The following is a 20,283-nucleotide window of genomic DNA, read 5'->3' as shown; positions in this document are numbered from 1 at the left end:
CAAGGGAAATATGAACCTTCCACTGATATTCTATATATATTTGTTTTAGATGCAGCTGCTCCTGTATTGGTTCGCTTTGACCTTTTGATGTCAGAGGTGATGGCCTCTGATGTCAATATTTTTCTCATTTATGTCTCAACCCTAATGACTGTCACAATCACCTGGGAAGCTTTATGGAGAGGTCAAAGGTCAGGTCAGCTATTACAGAGCCCTTGGGTTTATTATCATGTTTATTGACACTTAAGCAGGGCGAGTGCATGTTGTCACAGGGACCAGAGCTCTCTCTCTCTCTTTAGCAGCTGGTCTTTCTCTCCTGACTATGCCGACATGACACCTGCCACATGTACAGCAACAATGGCAGATGATTAATATTTCAGGTTAAGCTAGCTAACCCTCCGGGGATCTTCACCTCTAAAATATATGAGCTCATATTGTGTCTGCTTCCTGTCAGAATAATGCAGTGTCTGTTGTCTCTATGCAGACTCTGCCAGTCACACCGTGACCTGGCCGTCTGTATAGAATTACAGCTATACCCATTTTCAGAGTTGATGCTAGGGCAAAAGATCCCTAAAATTAGCATGGTAAGTGCCCTGTCTCTACCGCTGCCCTGCAGCAGTGACGTTAATTGCGCGCTATTTATACCGTAAGAGTGGCGGACTCGGAAAGATCAAGTTTCCGTTATACTTTGTCTCAGTGTACTCAGGTTCATGTGAGCAGAGCGGTGGAAAGCCCATGTTCTGTATAAAGAACTGAATTACGTGGGCAGTGGCACTGATGATTTTTTAATACTCTGATAATGTGACACTTTATATGCACTCTAAATTTATGTCTTCCACTGTGTAAATTAGATAATTTTATGGACCTGGCTGCTCTGACGGGGGTGGCATGATTTTATGTCCTGCCATTCTAACCATTTTAATGAATCTAATGGATGAAAATACCCCACTTGTAAGCAACAGCACTCAAGCTACAAAACTGAAGTGACAAAACAGAGCGCAGAGAGAGAAAGAGAGGAGAGGGAGATTCCTTTCCTTCACATCAATTTAAGCAAAACATTTTTTTGCAGAGTGTAGCAGACACAACAGAAACTGATCACGCACAGAGGGATGATGCTGCGACACTGAATTTTATTCAAGTATCTCCAACACACTTTTGTTCTCAAGTTATTTTATTCATCAGTTAAAACCAATCAGTTGAGAAAGAGAAAGGCAGCGACAGTTCATAGACTGAATGTAAGTTGTGAATTTAGGATTTAGAGCCCTCTCAGTGTGCATTTAAAATTGGCGGTGCTTAGCACTGACAGACAAATAAAACATTCATGATGACAAGATAAACAAGAGAGAGAGAGAGAGAGAGAGAGAGAGAGAGAGAGAGAGAGAGAGAGAGAGAGAGAGAGAGAGAGAGAGAGAGAGAGAGAGAGAGAGAGAGAGAGAGAGAGAGAGAGAGAGAGAGAGAGAGAGAGAGAGAGAGAGAGACTATTAAAAATAAGACTGAGATGCTGCAGGGATGGCTGCAGAGATTTGCTTTTGTTCAGTGTTTTCGGTGAACTGCAAATTTACTCCAAAAAACAGAATTGACACATGATCTCGGTCGGACAACTTTGGCTTTTGACTTGTTTATCAAGGATGGAAAACGAGAGGCACAATGTCCTACAGGTCTGATACTGCTTCTCTCACAGTGAATTATAATCTATTTTGTTGATGTTGAATTTACCCAGAAGTAGAGGGATGTAGGCACACTTTTGGGTCTGGTTTCAAAACAATTTCATTTGGACATAGGCAGACCCTTTATGAAAATGTTCTTGGTTAGAATATTTACCACTTCAATGCTATTGAAGCAGCCCCAAGTTTGAGCTATTACCCTGTTTAGATATGTGTGTGTGTGTGTGTGTGTAAAACTGAAGAACAGTCTTGTGTTAAACCTGTTTATGTAGTGAATATTTTACTCTGATTGGAATATCACTAACTGCAAAGGTGATACATGTCTGTGTGGAGACTGGGGAGTGTTAGGTCATAGAATGGCACTGGTACCTTTCACTTAATAAGGGATACCACTCATCCACAATCTCACAAACAATCTTTAAAAAATATTGGCTCTGCAGACTGTCAAATCACGCCACATTCTGAAATGTCAAGAAACTCCAGTTTCAAAGAAACTTCATGCATGCCTTGCCCTTAGGTTAGTTAGTTGCCACCAGTTTACAGTCTGTAACAGAATATGGCTCCATGGCTGACGTTTGGCACAGTAAATTCCCAACCTTCTCATATCACTGAAACATAGCGGGCTGTATGTGAACAAGCAGAACCAAGCAAAGCTGGCCAGCAATCAGGTGTGTGTTTGAAAAAAAAAATTAAATTCTGAATAAACTTGCAAAACAACTCAGCCACCATTTTCACTCTTTTCATTCCCATGCATGTACACTGGCTAGTTTGATCAGATGCTTACCATCAGCGATACTGAAACCCATCTTTCATTCAGTCCAGACACCACCAAACACACACAAGCACCATCATAGCATAGCCCTTTTTACCAGGACAAAAAGAGAGGGACAATTCATTAAAGCCTATACCAGGTTGAAGTTTCACCCAGATTTAAATAAACAAAATATCACTTTTAAAGTCTATGTGACTTGACGTTAGAGTCGAGCGATAACTGACCAGATCTCAACCAGTGAATTGAGCCCAAGAGCTGGACGTTTATTGCTATTTGGTCTGGTTGGCAGGGCCAGGAGCCAAGCAGAAAAGGTCCTAGTAAAGTATGGGGGGGGGGGAGAACAGTAAGAGTAGTGCAGGTGTGGGCCTCATCAGGGGGACAGTAGTGGGAGTCAGTGCAGCTCAATGAAAGCCTCCATCTCCTCAGAGATGAGTCCCCTGTAGGGCAGTCTGTGCTTCTCGATGGCGCGCGCCGCCAGGCACTGCAGGGTGATGTAGTTGAGTGGGTAGAGGGCCGGGTGCCCGCTGCTCTGCTCGTCCAGCAGCTGGTAGGCCGTCTTCCTCTGGGCGTTGGTAGCGTCAAAGTGGGCGCCGCCCTTCATGAGCAGGGCCATGATCTCCGGGCAGCCGTTGTTAGCGGCGACGTGCAGCGGCGTGTTGTTCTCACAGTCGCGCGAGTCCACGTCGGCACCGCACTCCAGCAGCAGCGCCGCCACAGGCTGGGAGGGGAAGCGCCCCACAGGGTAGCGCCCCACAGACGTTGTCTCCTTGTCTACGGCCATGTGCAGCGGGGTGAAGCCGCTCCGGCCCCGCGGGTTGAGCTTCAGCAGGCGGTACACCGTGTGTTTCTTCTGGTGCTCCTGCTCCGGGCTGCACTCCAGCTTCTCCAGCAAGAAGATGAGGTGCAGGATGATGGACAGGGCTTTGGTGAACTGAGGGGCCTCCGGAGGGTTGTCCCGCTGAGCCACGGCTCTCTCCACCTCCCTCACGCTCTTCCCCAGCACCGTCATCAGGTCGTGGAAGGTGACACGCGTGGACAGCGTCCCCTTGGCCCGGTCCTGGAGAACAAAAGAGAAGAGCTCTGCGAAGGAGAGGAAACTGGAGGCCGTCATGGGACTGAGAGGGTCCAGGTTGCTCTGCTGCATGTCTAAGGCGTACTTCCACAGGCTGATGCAGCGTTCAAAGTTTCCCGAGTCGGCGTAAACAGCCCCCCTGTAGCGGATGTAATAAGAGGTGTCGGGGTGGGACGGCCCCAGGATGCGCTCTCGAACCAAAAGGGCCTGCATCCTCATTTCATCAGGGTCTGTGATGAGAGCTTCCAGTTCCTCAGCAGTGGTCACCTCCTGTGCACAGCCGTAGGCGGGGATAGGGGGACCAGAGGGAGGCTTGGCCAGGGATCCAGCTTTGTCCCCGGGCTGCCTCAGCTCCATAGCTCTTCTCCAGTACCTCATCGCCCCCAACAGATCACGCTTTTTGTCCACAAAAGTGGCCCCGAGTAGTTCAAGTGCATCGATGCGTTCCTCTCTGGAGGTGCGAGGTTGGTGGGCGAGGTACTCTACGATGTTGGTGTGACCCGTTACACTAGCAGCAAGCAGCGGGGTCATTCCATAGCCATCTCGCTCCATGCTAGCATTGCACTTTAGCAGCATCTTCATGATGTCCAGGCTGCCTGACTCAGCACAGTCGTGGAGGGCTGTGTTTCCTTTCACACTTTTGCGGTTGACATCCGCACCGCGGTCCAGGAGGAACTTGGCTATCTCCTTGTGGCCCTTGTAACAGGAGATCATGAGGCACGTGTGGCCGTGGCGGTTGGCCACCTCCATGTCGGCCTTGTGCTCCACCAGGTAGCGGACAATCTCCAGGTGACCGTCAAAGCAGGCAGCCCGCAGCGGCGTTGAGTTAGTTAGTGTTGCGTTGTTGACTGAAGCACCGTGTTTTAGTAGCGTCTTAACCACAGGGAGGTGACCGGCTGCCGACGCCGCCCACAGCGGCGGAGCCCCTTCGATCGTCTCGCCGTCAAAGTTAACTGCCCCCCCGAGTTCAACATTTGCTTTACAATGTTCAAGGAGGTAATCTACCACCTCTAAGTGTCCGTATCGAGAGGCTATTAGCAGAGGGGTGCCCCCCTGAGTTTTCTCCTCGGCTAAAGCTTCCAGCTCCTCTGGACTTTTGTTGCTGAGCAACTTCTGGATAAGTTTCAGCTTACCATCTTTGGCTGCGTTGAAAACCGCCGTCGTTACATCCATTTTACAGGCTCTTTGCTGTCGAGCTGGACACCAACCCCATAACCACTCGGTTATGGAAAAACTGACGAGTCTCTTTTTAAAAAGCAGAGGGCATGAATCTTAGTTTGGACACGGTTTCCAGCTCTCATCATTCTGCCATTTTGAGGGTGCTGTCAAGATGGCGTTTTTGTTGTTTGACAGGTCTATGTTTACGATTTCAGCGAGGCATTGTGGGTGACGTAGTTTTGACGGAATTCCCAGTTCCGAAAGAGGGATGCGTGTTTACTTGTGAGAGAACTACATCTCCCATGATGCGTGCGTTTAAATGAACCAGCAGCTGATGGGTTCGTTTGTTATGATTGTTGAGACCAACTAGGAGCGTTACCTCGGTTAGGAAGAGAAAGGCAGTTGATGCTCGGCTCACTAATCGAGCACACCTGCTGATTTGCTGTAATTGTAATTGAATAAATGAATCGCTTTCACCGTGGAGACGTACGTTATACTCATGGTCTGTAGCCTTTATAAAAAGAGGTTATAGAAAATAGAGATTTTGTTAGAGAATAGAATAGGCTACCACTGATACCACTGCCGGTAGGGCATAATATTCATACAATCGAGCCATTGGATCAATTAATTAATAAAATGTATAGATTTTTTATTCATTTCAGATCATCAGTGGCATCAATATGCTATTGACTTGAATAGGTCCATACATGATCATTTTGTAAAACATTATATTATTTTTTTAGCATTAAAAGCACCATACATACATTCACAAAGAGTTTACATTTATTGGAATGCAGATATTTGCTTTTCGCCTGTTCCTCTCCACAGCATGAAACACGTCTACCTCCTTCGAGCATATGCAGCCTGGTATTCTGTATATTGTATGTAGCCTATATGAGAGCTGAGTGGTAGCCTAATGTAGGAATATACCATTTTATAAATTCGTAGAATATGTTCACTCCTGGGGAAATACATACGGATGATAATGAAATGATAACTCTGTCTTCTACAGCATCAGAAAGCCATTTTTTCAATTATTTCCTAGACGAAAAAAACATTACAATTTGTAGAGTGTATTTTTGTCTTTATATAATCTGTATTTACTCTTATTATAAATAAAATATTTGAAAAAAAGTTGTCTAATGTTGATCTTGTGCCAAGGAAATTCTGGAAGGAGTCTCTCAACTCAGTCAATATTACAAAGAGAGCTGCACTGACCGCTGAAATTTAACTAAAAATATTTTATTTCAAATATCACAGTAACAGTCTCAAGGCTTCTAAAGAAATCTTTTTGGAAGGCCCTCACATTTTGCTTTCCAATCAATAAAGCCACCAACCGTCATCAGATTTAGATTCATGGTTTAATTCATTCAGAGATTATAAAACAATAATTGTTCAATCTTTTCCCTTACTATGTCTACAGAGGAAAGAAAATTATTACTTTGCTTCACATGTTATTTCTCTTTTCTTTCATGTTTCCTTTGAGCTCACACATGAACTGGAGTTGTTTCAGTCCTTTAAAAGCAAATGAAGCTGACTGCAGAATGCAGATCACCCTGATAAACTAGAGAGACTTCTCAAGAATTTCCACCCTTTTTTAAGCATCGTGAAGCGTCATTCTGATGTTTCACCAGTAGAGGAGGCATACGATCCACACTTCAATAACGCTCTTTTATTACTGTGTGCGGATTACACCAGTATGTGTTTTGTATTTCTTATTGCCTTCTCCCTCAGCATAGGTGCATTTCCAATTATCAACCCAAGTATTGAACATATCAATCTAGATAAAAAACCTCTCAGTACGGATCCATCCATTATTTATTACATCTAAAGCTTGCGTTTCAGGAAAAACGATTGATTTGCATGATCAGACCTCCTGCTATACCTAATAAATATTGAAGCTCACTGGAGGACTGCTGGAGTAGAAAATGTGCTTTTAAAATTAAACAGGGAGTTGGAATGCAGACGGAGACAATATTGCGTGCAGTGATTGAGGATTAAAAGACTCACAAATGACATCCAGCATGTGTCTCGAGAGGAACCGGCCTCCGAAATTGTTTGCAAAAATGGAAAAGCTTGAGGGAACAGAGAAGGGGGGTTTCTAATCATTTCCAAGGGCTTGCTTTTCGATTCTCGGGCAATTGTAAGAAGACTAAATCACAGAGAAAAAGCTCAAAGCTGCAAAAATCATCAGCGAGAGTTCAGTGTTTTTAATTCATAAGTTATTCATAAGCATGTCACAACATGTAACAACAGGCATTATTAACATTACGTGCACTGGCATTTACATTTCCCAAATATATAAATTCTTTCAAGTACACAGAGTTAATATTCATCATTTCCACAGGCACGTGCAAAACCCCACATGTTTCATTACTGCATTATTACAAAAAGCACATCTCCGACTCAGAGACGAGCATCATTGCACCACACAGCTGATATGATATTGAGCCACATCATCACAATGCTCACCAGAGAGGGCAACAACTTAATACTGACAGAGGAGCACACAAACAAGGACAACGGCTCCAGCGTTTACGTTGCTAATATACTGGTATGCATGTAAGTAACGGTGGCCTCCATTTGTTTGACTTCTGAAGTAAGGCTAGGGATTGTTATCATGTAGGACTTTACAGAAACATCTGTTTGTTTTCCAGTGATGTAATTAACACAGTATGCACGATACAACTCCCTTGTCATCAGCAAGATCAGAATGCTTTCACCTGCCCAGTATCAATCGGATATGTGGAATAGAAATCTAGCTGTAGATAAAAGGGCCCTCAAGATGTGCAGCTGCTTTGTTTTTCACTGAAGTTTTGACAGGAGGCACTCTCTAGAGTGTGGCGAGCAGCTCGCTGAGCAGCACCTCCCTCTCTCCTAGAAGCACGTCTCGCCTCAGACTGGTGCCTTTGTTCACCACCTTTATCTTCAAGGCCAAACTCTTGACCTCCGCCTGGGTCAGCGCGTCGAAAAAAAAGTCCTCGTTGAACACGGGATTCCTGCTGTTCTTGATGATGGTGCTCCTCTGTTTCTGCTGCTTGCCAGGGTTGAGGTAGAGGGCCACGCAGCAGTTGATGCTCTTAAGGTCCGTCTGCATGTCGTACAGGGCCTCGGCGGTGAGCACACGCACCCTCAGCCTTGACGCCCCCTGCTCGTAGTGGGTGCTCAGCCTCAGTGTCCCCCCCTTGTGGAGGTTGACGGTGTGCTGGCGCTGCAGGAGGTCTGAAGCAGCGCCCCTGGAGCCACTGCCTTTACAGCGACGGAAGGCGGGGGAGGGAGGGCAGCGCTTGTGGCGGCGCTGGGTGTTGGGGCTGTTGTCTGCCGAGCTGCAATCGTCGTTGGAGTGAGAGCTGTGGCGTGTCAGGGAGTGCTTGGCTCGAGACATCTTAAGAGGGAGAGAGAGTAAAAACAACTGGTAAACATACGAAAAGGAAACTCGTGATGAATCGAGCAAGGAAAAACCTAGCACATTCATTAAAGGTGGAGTCAGTGATTCTGGAGAACGCTTGTTGTCAAAAACTCTTTTTGTCAAAATCGGAATATCTCCTCACAATCCACTAACTGTCTGTACAGTGCGAGTGCTGGAAGAAATACAGTGTTAAGGCAAATGGGTAAGCCCGTTTAAAGAGCCTAGGCTTTTTATTTTCACTGGATTTTTATTCAGCGCACAAACACTATGGACAGGTACCGGATAGTGAGGAGATATTCACTGATTTTGACAAAAAGTGATTTTGATAACAAGGGCTGCCCCCTTAAAGGCAGGCTCAGCGATTATAATCCTGAAATCTTACTGGCCACACCAGTGGCCCCCCCAGTTCGGATGTTTTTATTTATTTTTCCTTATGTAGCCTATAGTTCAGAGATGATATGCATTTTTTTTTTCTTTCTTAACTTTTTTGTGATAGGTAGTTGCCACGTTCATCACACAAACACTCCAATCCACTGATATGAGATCAGTTTGCAATTTTCAAGTCTCTGGTCAGCAAAGGTCTTGAAAACAGCATAAGTGTGCTTGTGACACGCGTGCCACCCATGCAGGTGTATGGTCACGTGTATAGGCACGTGCCCTAGCAGATTTTTGAAATCTGAATAAAAAAATAAAAGTTTGTAGTTAGCTAGTGTAACATGTTCTTAGTAAGGGCAGAATTTCATAAATAAACGTTTATTTTTTTAGAAAGATATTTGGTCAAAAGCTAGTGGTCATCTGTCCCTCTGTCCAGTTGTTAGGCATCTGGCTGCTAGCAAGTTATGTTGTCTTGCTAATTTTACTATTCATCTGAACTGAAATAAATGTTGACTTTTTTCTTTATTCTCTTCGCCAGAATGCACCAGAATGCTAAGATTACATGTTAAAAACACAAAAAAAAAATCTGGGGTGGATGCCCCCAGAACCCCCTTAAAGGGTTTAGTTTTCTGACAAACATTACAATGGATACTAACATGATTTGGGCATTTGGGATTATAAATTATCTTTGAATTGGTTGTACAGCATATCACATACTATTCATTCAGGTGTGGGATGGCCAACCCACTCTAGCTCTGTGGCCCACCTTGGCCACCCCAGTCAAAATTTCCTGGAAACGCCACTGGGTTAGCATAAACATAAACCACATTGACAGCTCATAGCCCATAGCCCATTAAAGTAATGTTTTGAATCATCACTCGGAAGCCCCGGAGTCGACGTAGATTTTTCAAGTTGAGCCATTTATTGTGCATTATAATAAAACATGATAAAAGCAAAACATAATCATAAAAAGTAGGGGGCAATATGTGTCATCTCATCTCAAACACTATAGAAGAAAGTTGTGAGCATGCGCATTGAGCATCTTTAACAGCTGGAAATCGAAACTGGAAATGGCAAAAGTATCAATATATGAATTCTTCTCTGCAAGGTGTAGCCTACTAGTAGTATTAAAGCTGGGTTGCCTTGGAAACACTGAAGCCCCTTGTCTAAACCACAAGCGTCTCATTTTTCACTTAACAGGAAAGCTCTCATATTGATTTATGCAAATGTCACCGGCTCGGTGAGGATAAAACAAGCTGATCGGATTCGACTGAGAACAATTCTGAGTCTGGAACAGCCCTATTGACAAGAAGCATCATCCATATTCACTAAGGGTCGGAATCTCTTGGCACCTCACGATTCGATTCGATTTCGATTTTCAATGCATCTCAATGCAAAAAATGTTTATGTACATACCCATGTGTGATTTTCAAAAATATATATTTATATACACATCTGAGTTTGCTAATCACTTCCTACTGCCTTCTCTAATATTTTATTAAGAGAAAAGCTTTTCTTGTCACAAATAAGACTTTCTATGAACAGGGCAATAATCAATGCAGCTTTCATTTCAACACAATATGGAAGTATGTAAAAACTAAACCGATTCAGTTTTATTTTATTTCTAATCTCGTAAATCATGTTTCTATAGGATTTCTATTCTATTATCTATTATTTTCTATGTCATTTCAACACATTGTACAAAAAGTATAGCTTGGAATTCAGCTCTTATACAAAAACGTAAACAGAGATAAAGCCGGTGCAGGTTATGGGTTTGCGGCTCTCAGCCCTTTTGTAGCCACGTTTGTAACATGTGTGGTGTGCATGCGCAATGGCGCAGGAAGTACGAGTATTTACGAAAAAATAAATAAAATTAAAAAAAAATATATATAGGCTATATATACAGTAGTATATAGAAAATGATATAGGGAGAACGGGGGAATCTGAGGCATCGGGTAATGTGAGCCACCCCCTGTATCTAGGCAACGGAAAACATTTTTGGTCATGTGAGTTATATGTTTTCAAGCCCCTCTCATTTCCCCATGGCCCTGAAAGAGAGGACCTCATGGTGCTGTGGTAAGCATGTTTTTTTCACCAAAATAGGTATATTACATGCAAGTACTGTTGTGCCAAAGCAAATGTATTCACGTAGAAAAACTTCTATCATACGTGTTGATGAACTACCAACATCTAAAAACCATGTGATGATATTAGCTAAAGATTAGCCTGAAATGCTAAGAGAGGTAGTTTTTCACAAATTGTGGGGAAAGTGAGCCAAATGCTGTGGGGGAAAGTGAGGCATTGTCTCACTTTCCCCCACCATGAGGCACAAGTAAAGTTTTGTCTTAAACATATTTTAATGTAATATTACATAACATGTTTTATTTTAATGTCATACACATTGTAGAAAAACACCAGGAAGACGACCTGGGGCAACCACACGGCAAGAGCACCTTCTCATCTTTCCCTGTAACCTTCAGGGCTGGAATGTAGAGTAGGCCTAGTTGTAGAGTATGACAGGCTGGTGTTATAATCCAGTTGGGTCTTCTCCTGTGTTCTGAGTCCCAGGCTGTTCTCGCTGGTTCTGATTTTCCTATGCTTTGACCCCCAGACACAAGCTGGCTCTAAGGGTCCTGTGTTCTGACCCCCAGACTGTATTGGTTCTATCTTTCATTTGAATCTTATTAAAACCTTTTTAATTATAATATGTTGTATTTGATTTTGTTCAGAGTTACTTTCAAGTGTTTAGAAAATTTGCTTTGCTTAAATCACCAAACCCCATCATTCTTTTACTAGTCCGACATTAGTTCTGGAATGTGCGGCTAGCTTTCAGGATTCTAACTGTTACAATATGTGTTGTTATGGTAGTTTCAGAGTGGAAAAAGCAAGTGGATCAGTTTACCCCCTATATTTTTCTGGTCTGTCTCAGTTTACCCCACAGCTGGGGTAAAGTGAGCCACATGACAACTTTTTTTAAAACAATCATATTTTCACTGCCCTTTGTTTTGAAAAATTCTGCTAATGCCCATTTCTAGGAAAACTCCTGAATTAATGGGAAATGTGTAAATTTGAGTGATAAATCATTTTAGCTCGCTTAGAGGGGAGCAAATGTAAAAAGTGGCTCAGATTACCCCGTTCTCCCCTATATATAACAACAAAAAATTATTAATTTATCTGAATCGATTCAGAATCGTTCGAGAGAGAATCGCGATGCATCGGAGAATCAATTATTTTTCCCACCCCTAATATTCACTGACTCCACCTTTAATAAATCCATTACAGCAAAACCATGTACACCAGACAGACACTCACTGAAACAGTCCTCACCTTGGCCTGTGTCTCCTGAGTGATGGAGCGCAGTAGAGAGGCGGAGCGGGTCAGGAGAGGGGAGGTGAAGGGGGAGGACTCTGCAGAGGAGCAGGTGTCGCTCTCCCCGCCGCTGAAGTAGCGGTAGGGGTTGGAGTCGGCGGGGGCCAGGAGCGTGCCCCCCTGGGAGCGCCTCTGAGAGTTGGGGGAGGTGAGAGGGCTGCCGGGGTCACTGTGGAACAGGCTCTCCTTGCGCCTGGTGTGAGGAGACTCCACCAGCGTGGAGAAGCCATAGGAGGTCTGAGCCTTGGGGACGTATGGCAGGGACATGGCGGTTTGGGACTGGGGGTCAGCGTTTGTGTTGACTTCAGATCTGCCCCTTTTGTCTCCCCCAGACCCGGGAGCCGGCTCATCAGCACTCTCTATGGAGATGATGTGACGGTGGGCCGCCTTCTGCAGACTGCGCACGTCCCCACGGTTGAAGAGACGAGGGCTGCAGGAGTTCTTGCTGCTGGTGCGAGCTCTGGGGCTCTGGCTGCAGATGGCATCGTGGTCAGAGGAGGACGGTCGCAGGCTGGAGAAGTGCTGAGGCTCCAGGGACAGAGAGTCTTCTTCTGGTGGGCAGCAGATGAGTTTAGGGGGGATGAAGAAGTCAGGGATCTTCTGAGGAGTGAGCACATTGGCGTAGACAGAGACAGGGATGGCCTCCACCGTATGCGGGTGCTGGGATTGTGTCCCACCACTGCTCTCCACAGAGCTACGGAGCTTCTCCAGTAGCCACATGCCCACACTCAGTTATATAGGCTAACCCTTCAGCTCACACTTTCTCTGACTGCTAATGACAGAAAAAAGTGCTGCATGAAAGCAAAACAGACCCAATCACAGAATGCATTGTTTTATTGACTAAACAATATTTTCCATATAACGAATATAATGAAGTTTAGGCTAAATCTGTGTTGTTTATTTCACCGTAGTAGAAAAATACTGTAGGCTAATGACCAGTGCAGCTCAGTTACTAATGAGAAGAGGATTGAAGTGTAAACATTTTGGTTGAAAGCCAAGATGCGCACATTTCTTCCAAAATGTAGACTAAGTGCCAAAGCAACGCCAAAGAGCACATCAGTTATATCAGTGATTCTTGAGAAGTGGGACAAAACAGGGTGCAATGTTGAAAAAAAAACTATGTTTTGGCAAATTAAATTACATGTATGCATCCAACTAAGCTACTGAGCTAAGCTTTGACACAACCTCCCAGCTTTTGTCCTTTTTATCAAAATTGGCTTTTTACCTTGCCATTCCTTATCAAAATGGGCTTTTTTGATGCCATTCCTTATTTTGTGTCTACACCGTCAGACACCAAAAACACAAATTAATTTCCCCTCAATTTATGCTAGCCCCATGAGATGTATAGTGATCACAAATATTCATCAAGACTGACAGAGGTCACACAAAATATTTTCAAAATGTATATGAATATACATTTTTTTGACATCTGACTGAGTTGACATATTTAACGTTTCTTAAACAGAACAAATATAGTTTTTCTAGTAGCCATTTGGTTTTTCTGTTGATGATATGTGCTAGTAGGAACTACTTCAGGAAAATATGAAACATTTCAAATAACTTCTTCAGAAATTGTAAGTCGGTGTTGATGTATCATGGTTGTGACGCAGGACTTTCAAGATTTGGAATGTAAAATATTCTAAAACTACAACACTTATCAGAGCCTGTCTGACTCTAATGTACTCTGCAGAGGTAGAATGTGACAAGAGGTCCTTCATGGTGACAGCTGCCCTTTTTTTTTGGCTGATTTAATTACATTTTAATGGATTGTCTGACGGTGGTGACAAAAAGTGTCCCACCACTTTGAAACCATATAAAACATGAATGTGTTGAAGAAAAACTGTTTTTATTGATATGAGAGATTCTTTAGTGTTGCTTTTGGTGAAAAAATAACTTTTTAATCATTTAAGTAATTTTTTTATAGGTTTTATTGAATATGAAAGATTGAAACCCTCTCTGTGGACACAGTGTTTTGGACGTTGTGAGAATATAACAAGTGTCACATATTTTACATAATAATGATATAATAAAATTTAAGGGGATAATTGTGCTCCAGACATTCTATTCTTAAAATGTTTTTAAAGATAACAGCAGTTACATATGGAAGACGGCTTTTTGTCCCGGTTCTCAAGAATCACTGATATGTGAAATCATTGCTGAAACACAGTGAGACAAAAATAACCCAAAAATAACACATTGAGGCTACACGAGCGCCAAAGAGAGATTTCAAACTAATTAGCCTTACTTATTAAATTAGACTACAGCAATTTTTTTCTTATTAACTTCAATTCACGAAATAAACAAAAAAGGGCAAAACCAAAATAACTTTTCAACCCTAAAACAAAGCATTATAGCTGCCGTCGCGTAGCACATGAAATATGAACCAACCTGTTGGCTGTAAAACTCTTTTTTTCCCTCGAAGAAGAATTGATTGCCGGCGCGCGCTCCTCTGCAGCCTCTCCAAAGCACACAAGCGTAAAAAGGTATTTTCCCGTTAGTTGTGATCCAAAACGATTACCAGCTGTTAAAAGGCTGCTGGAACATGCACTCTCGCTTTATACGATGGGGGTATCTGACTTGTGAGCCAATGAGAAAGGTTGTGAAACCTTCCCTTGATATTTCAACCTGGTCTCACGGCATACTAATTTAAAGGCTGCTGTTTCATCACACAAATGATCCGAGTTTCATATAATCTCACGCTTCATCGATTATTAAAGAGAACGTCGTTGGGGTTTCTCTAAAAGTGCTCATGTGATACCTATTCTCTCAAGTATTGTTGTCAGATAGTGACTCTCTCTCTCTCCCTGTAGCCTATTGCCTGGTGCAAACATTAATTGGGCTTCCCGGTGGCAGAGTGATGAGGATGTGGAGTGACAATGTGCTGCTGTGTTCACATCCACCATCTCAGCTCATTAACAAGGCATTATAATTTATATTCAGAACAGAATCAAGTTAACACGCCACAAAGAAACTTAAAAAAAAAAATAAAAGCAGTGGTTATTTATATTAAAGCTATAGTGTGTAATTTCCATTAAATTCTGAGTAATTACATCAACAATGTTGGTGCATCTACGTGAGGTAAGCCTTTTGTGTGATCGCGCATGGATTTGATACCTTGATCTGTACATGCAGACTTTGTTTAGCAGTAAAATCAACAACTCAAACATTTCTTTGGCGCTTCGTGGGATTTTTCTGAGCTCCTGCACAACCCCCCTTCTACCTACTTCCGCTCAATTTTCATTTCCCTTAGTCAGCATGGACCTATAAAGAAATGGACAACGGATTGTAACATGGCGCCCATTCAGGATCAGATAGTAGTTTAAAACTAGTTTAAAACTAGAACTGGTCTCTGGTCAATAGTTTAAAACTTTAACAGACACCCGCCTTCATTGTCAATTGAGCGATTCCAGACCTTCTGTACAAATGAAATGAAGTACGATGGTCTGGTAGGACCAGGCTACCAGCGTCAGGGGCTGACATCAGTTTGTAAACGCTGCCATACTGAGAAATACAGAGAGATTTTTGGAGCTGATGCGTAATCAACTTTTTGTCAACTTGTTTGGCGATGGCTTGAATGTAACGGACATTCATCTATATGGAAAAGTTACGCACTATAGCTTTACGTTGAATTACCATAATGTGTTAACACTTTTTCTATACTGCAGTGCATTGCACTCAGCTCAGCTCTGCCAAAGTAGACAATAAATCATCACATCTTGTACTGTAGTAACTGGAACCAAGAAAAGAGCTCACATGCTGCCCGCTGTGTTGTTGTTTTTTTATTTTTTTTTATGCTGCCCGCTGTGTGTAGTCCCTGTACTGGGGTTTTTGAATTTATTCCTAAATCCTAAATTGTTGGTATAATAAATCTTTTCGTGGACATGCCACTGACTTTGATGTATTGCTGTGACACGTTCCCCCGTAGAGACTCCCCACACAGATTGTCTGCAGCTTGCTGTAGCCAAGAGACAGACCTGTGGCGAAGCTGCCTTGCCTTTTGCTGCAGTGCCCTCCCATCTGAGGACAGCAGCATCAAAAAGGTGTTTAAATTCCACTGAGAGCACACTTTGTAAGATGTGCTTTTGTCTATATGTGCTATACTGTATTTAGGGCTTAAACAAAAGTCAATTAATCTATTACTTGATTAAGCAATACTGATAAGTCCACTATTTTGATAATAGATTAACGGTTGAAGTCATTTTTTCTGCCTCCTGCTTCTGAACCACAAAGATTTTTGTATTTGTTTTGTCTTCGGGGACAGATAATGGAATATCTGTATTTTGAACTGTGAGTTGAACAAAACAGGGAGTTGAAGATCAACCTTGGGCCTTAAAACACTGCTGAATACATATTTTCTGATATCTTATTGATAATTTGACTAGTGAAATAATCGGCAGCAGATAAACTGAGAATCCAAATGATGAAAATCATGTTGCAACCCCTCTGCTGTTATCACTCTTCACTATATAGATGTCTGTATTTTGAAATGAAAACATGACCCTAAGCATTGCATAAAGATGCAATAGATGGTTTTTAACGGTTATTAATGGTTATTCAGGTATTTGTCAACTACTACAACTGCTCCTGTGTTCCCCAATAAGCAGATAGTGCTGTATTAACCTATCATGAATGGGTGTTTGGTGTGTTTTGCCCCCAGCAGCGCTGCCTGCCTTGAAGGCTTCGTTGGGGGCACAAAAAAACACCATTATAACCCATTTACTAAACGATTGTTTACTGCTTCTAAATGCTATTGGAGGACAATGTAAAGTGATGCAGCTTATTTAGTGACATTTGTCTCGATATTCATCACTTTGAGTTGCATCTGTGTGAAATATAATTTGTCATCCCAAAATATGCTGTGCCTGGACAGCTGAATTGATTACACAAACTGCAAAATTGCTTCAAGAAAACACATCAGACTAAAAACATTTTTTCAATTCATTTTAATCCAATAATAAATTTGCACGACGGGGTTTAAGATAATCAAACCTGATAAAAGTTAATATAATACACTGACTGATGGAATGGATTTGTATTTCTATCGGAGAATGCAATCAACGTGGAGGTGGCTCTGTCATGGTATGAGCCATCTCGTAGGAGTCATTTGGGCAGCCAATGTTCTGCAAGGTTTTAAAAACAACCAACAAAATGTGAGGCAATTCTGCATTAGAAGCTTTGCTGTGCTAAAAAATGCTGTTCCTTCATGATATATTTCAAGCTGAAAATGTCCCACACCTTACTGCTTTACTAAGATTTGTAAATGTAAATGTGTTTGTTTTCTTTAATTTGTGCAAAATCTGTAAACTCTTCACCCACTGCATAATGGTTAGATAAGAAATAGGCAGGAATACTCTACATGTGTTTGCACTTTACTGTATATGACAGCCCATGACACTGTATTTTCACACAGAGTTAAAAAAAAGATTAAGGCTAATTTTCATTTGCCTCTAAGCTCTGTTATTTTGCATGCTAAAGTCTGATATATGCTTGGTTTGGAAGCACACAAGCTCTCTATGGATTTGCTTAATGCTTCTGCCTAGAACAACACACCTAGCAGAGAGTTTAAGTCAGATCATTTCTTGATCTTGAAAAAGTAATCTGTTGATCCATTTTATTTCTTTCCATTTCCGCTCCCACTTAGTTTAAATGCTTTGCTCCCATTTTCAGCAACAAGCCCTCAAATCAAAGCATCTTTAACCGTATTCAATCAGGCTGGATTCACTGAGATGACTTTTGTGTTTTCCAGGAACACTGCACTTTGGTTCAACCAAGCCAACCATTTGTTTCTAAGAAAAAGTCTATCCAAAGATCACTCCTCTCCTCTCATAATTAGTAGCTCAGGGTTGGCTTTTAAAGACCATAATGGTTCCTTTATATTTCCTATAATGTGAATATTCATCATCATCATCATCTTCAACAGCTTATCTGGAATCGGGTCACGGGGGTATACTCTTTAAGCTGTAATTGCTACCATCGGGGGCTCTACTTAGACAAAGAAAACTTTCCAAATACTTATGCAAATGAGATCCATTGAGGCTATTTTTTTCTGAAAAGCGATAGTAGTCAATTATAGATTAGTGCTGAGCCAATAAATTGTTACCTCAGGGGATGATTCATCCATGGTCTTGCCATCCATTAAGACATTTGACCTATGGAGAAAAGCTTACTTATTTTAGCACCAAACCAACAAAATAAATGGACTGGCTTTGATGCCTATTAAAAACCAGAAAAAAAGCATGAATTATAAAAAAGAGACAACTTTGCTTTTTTGAATTCCACACTTCTTGTAAAGAAAAATTATGTCCATACTTGGGTGATACCTGAGGCAAATACTATGTTTGTTTCTAAATTGAAAGTGTTTCTTCTCTGCAAACACCCTTTGTTAGCCTGTATGGGGTTCAGCTTTCAACAGTTAAAAATGTAGATTAATCAGCCCTAGCTGTACGTATGCTCAGTTTTCATCAATAACTTACATTACACTATGCCTAGTGTTTTTCTGTAGAACATTTATATTTGCATGCAATTGTATATCCACATAAACCCTTATAACATTAAAGCGGCTACGAGTAACATTTAAATATCTTTTAAACAGCCTCATGTTTCCTCTCATAATCATAAATTACCTTTAACAGCAAACGAGACCATCAGTGCAAAGAAAGACGTTTTTATATAGTTTTTATTACTGCATTTGATCTGGTCGTACACCCAGTCCGATTTTCGGTTCACGCGTGCATGCTCTATGGTCACATATCCGTATTGGTCACAGATTTCAGTGTGGCGCAGTTACGCGATTTGAGAAGCCTATCCCTCCTGGTGAGGGAAGGGAAGCGGGAGCCTTGTTTGAGACAGTTGTTTGTCGTCATAATGACTGATAACGGGGCTGAACCATAAGAAAAAAAAAGAAAATGCAATGAAGAAAAGCTAAAAGGGAGAGTGATAGTCGGGCGGGAGGGCGTTGCCAAGCAACGTATACACAATTTCACGCAGCGAAACTAGACTGCAGCGTTTACTCCTAAATGAATGAGCGGTAGCCTACTAAAACAAAGTTTACTTTGCCTCACCAGCATCATCAGATGACCATTATTCATCGGAAATAGTCATTATTTACAACATAAACACATTACCTCATCGTGATCCATACTAACTGCCATCTCTCGTTCATTCGCTTTGTGTGAGGACACGGGGACTCGTTCAGCTCCGTGAGAGGTGACAATGCATCAACTCATTGCAATCAGGTGTGTTTAGCACTTACTGGCATTAGTTGATGCTGTGTCACCCATAGACTCACGGAGCCGAAAAGAGTCCGGTGCCCTCACACTTTCAACACACGGACACGCACCATATTGCTTCCTGATTATTTGACTCTAGCACTCCCTGCACGAGCTACAAAACAGCTTCACGACAGCTGGCGTCGTAATAATACTACCGCTTTTGTTCAAAGGTGTCGCCAACGTGCCGACTTACTCGTAGTAGCTTTAACATATATTTGTGATAGCTTGTAATATTATATTAAAATAGTATTATATAAGATATCAGATTCAACACACCTCATCAGGTGCTGTTAAACTCTGAAATAAATAGCAAATAATGATAAAAATAAAGTTTTTGATTATGAACGACTCCATTTGTTTTTCTTTTCACGGGAATAATGAAAGGTGTGTTGTTTCTGCAGAAGCCTTAAAGCTGATCCCACACAGATCTATCAACAAACTATAATCATTAATTTTGGTTGTCCACCACAATTAAATATTGTGTTCTTACACTGTTAAAACAAAAACAATAAAGTACTGTCTGACTTGAAGCGCTGGCAAAACAAATGTGACCATTTGCTTGTGCCGCCAGTAAACTGACAAAGATCCTAAATCTTTGTTAAGGCGGGTCCCCAAATTCACAAAATAAAGAACAATATAAAGACTAATAAAATATGTGGTAACCAGAGATGTATGCTGTTCACTGTTGATTTGTCACTGTATTCTTTTTTTAATATTTTTTTTTTCACATAACGATAAAAGCGTTCTCTAAGGGGTGCTCCGGTGGCCTAGTGGATAGAGCGCGTACCATATTTGCTCCGGCCTTCATTGCAGTGGTCTCTGGTTCGAGTCCGACCCGTGGACCTTTACTGCAGGTCATCCCCCATCTCTCACTGTGTCCCCATTTCAACTCTGTACTGTCTAATAAGCTTGAAAATGCCCCAAAAAAATATTGAAAAAAAAAAAAATTTAATTTAAAAGAAAAAAGCATTCTGTAAAAGGTATTGCAATTATCTTGTGTGACATTGCATAACACAGCTCTATTATATTGTACACACACACACACACACACACACACACACATGCAAAAAACTAGACAGGGTAATGTGACTCGCATCAGATTTAATTGGCTGGTGTGCTTCTGTTTATAATGAGTCCTACCACACTTATCTGATCGAACACACCATTACTTGCTCCAATTAGGTCTCTGCTGTGGG

At 42.0% G+C, this 20,283-nt stretch overlaps 2 protein-coding genes across 2 annotated transcripts; both read right to left on the bottom strand.

Moving 5' to 3' along the window:
* Positions 1 to 1,213: 1,213 nt before the first annotated feature.
* On the bottom strand, positions 1,214 to 4,809 carry fem1a (fem-1 homolog a). Its single transcript, XM_080034663.1, has one exon. It carries the CDS (start codon positions 4,676 to 4,678, stop codon positions 2,825 to 2,827), a length of 1,854 nt encoding a protein of 617 aa, XP_079890789.1. The 5' UTR covers positions 4,679 to 4,809; the 3' UTR covers positions 1,214 to 2,824.
* Positions 4,810 to 7,496: 2,687 nt separating this feature from the next.
* Positions 7,497 to 12,536, bottom strand: LOC307255130 (C2 calcium-dependent domain-containing protein 4C-like; the record flags this gene model as incomplete). The annotated part of the gene is made up of 2 exons (XM_080033760.1): positions 7,497 to 8,048; positions 11,775 to 12,536. The coding sequence occupies 2 exons, from the start codon at positions 12,534 to 12,536 to the stop codon at positions 7,497 to 7,499; spliced, it is 1,314 nt and encodes a 437-aa protein (XP_079889886.1).
* Between the last annotated feature and the right edge of the window lie 7,747 nt (positions 12,537 to 20,283).

Source organism: Ammodytes marinus (assembly GCF_949987685.1).
Source record: "Ammodytes marinus genome assembly, chromosome: 9".
In the NCBI taxonomy this organism is placed as follows: domain Eukaryota; kingdom Metazoa; phylum Chordata; class Actinopteri; order Uranoscopiformes; family Ammodytidae; genus Ammodytes; species Ammodytes marinus.
Note: the sequence above shows the minus strand (reverse complement) of the source record. Positions and strands in the feature narration are given on the sequence as shown.

Coding starts and splice junctions, on each gene's coding strand:
- fem1a (XM_080034663.1), bottom strand. CDS start 4,678: ATGGATGTAACGACGGCGGTTTTCAACGCAGCCAAAGATGGTAAGCTG.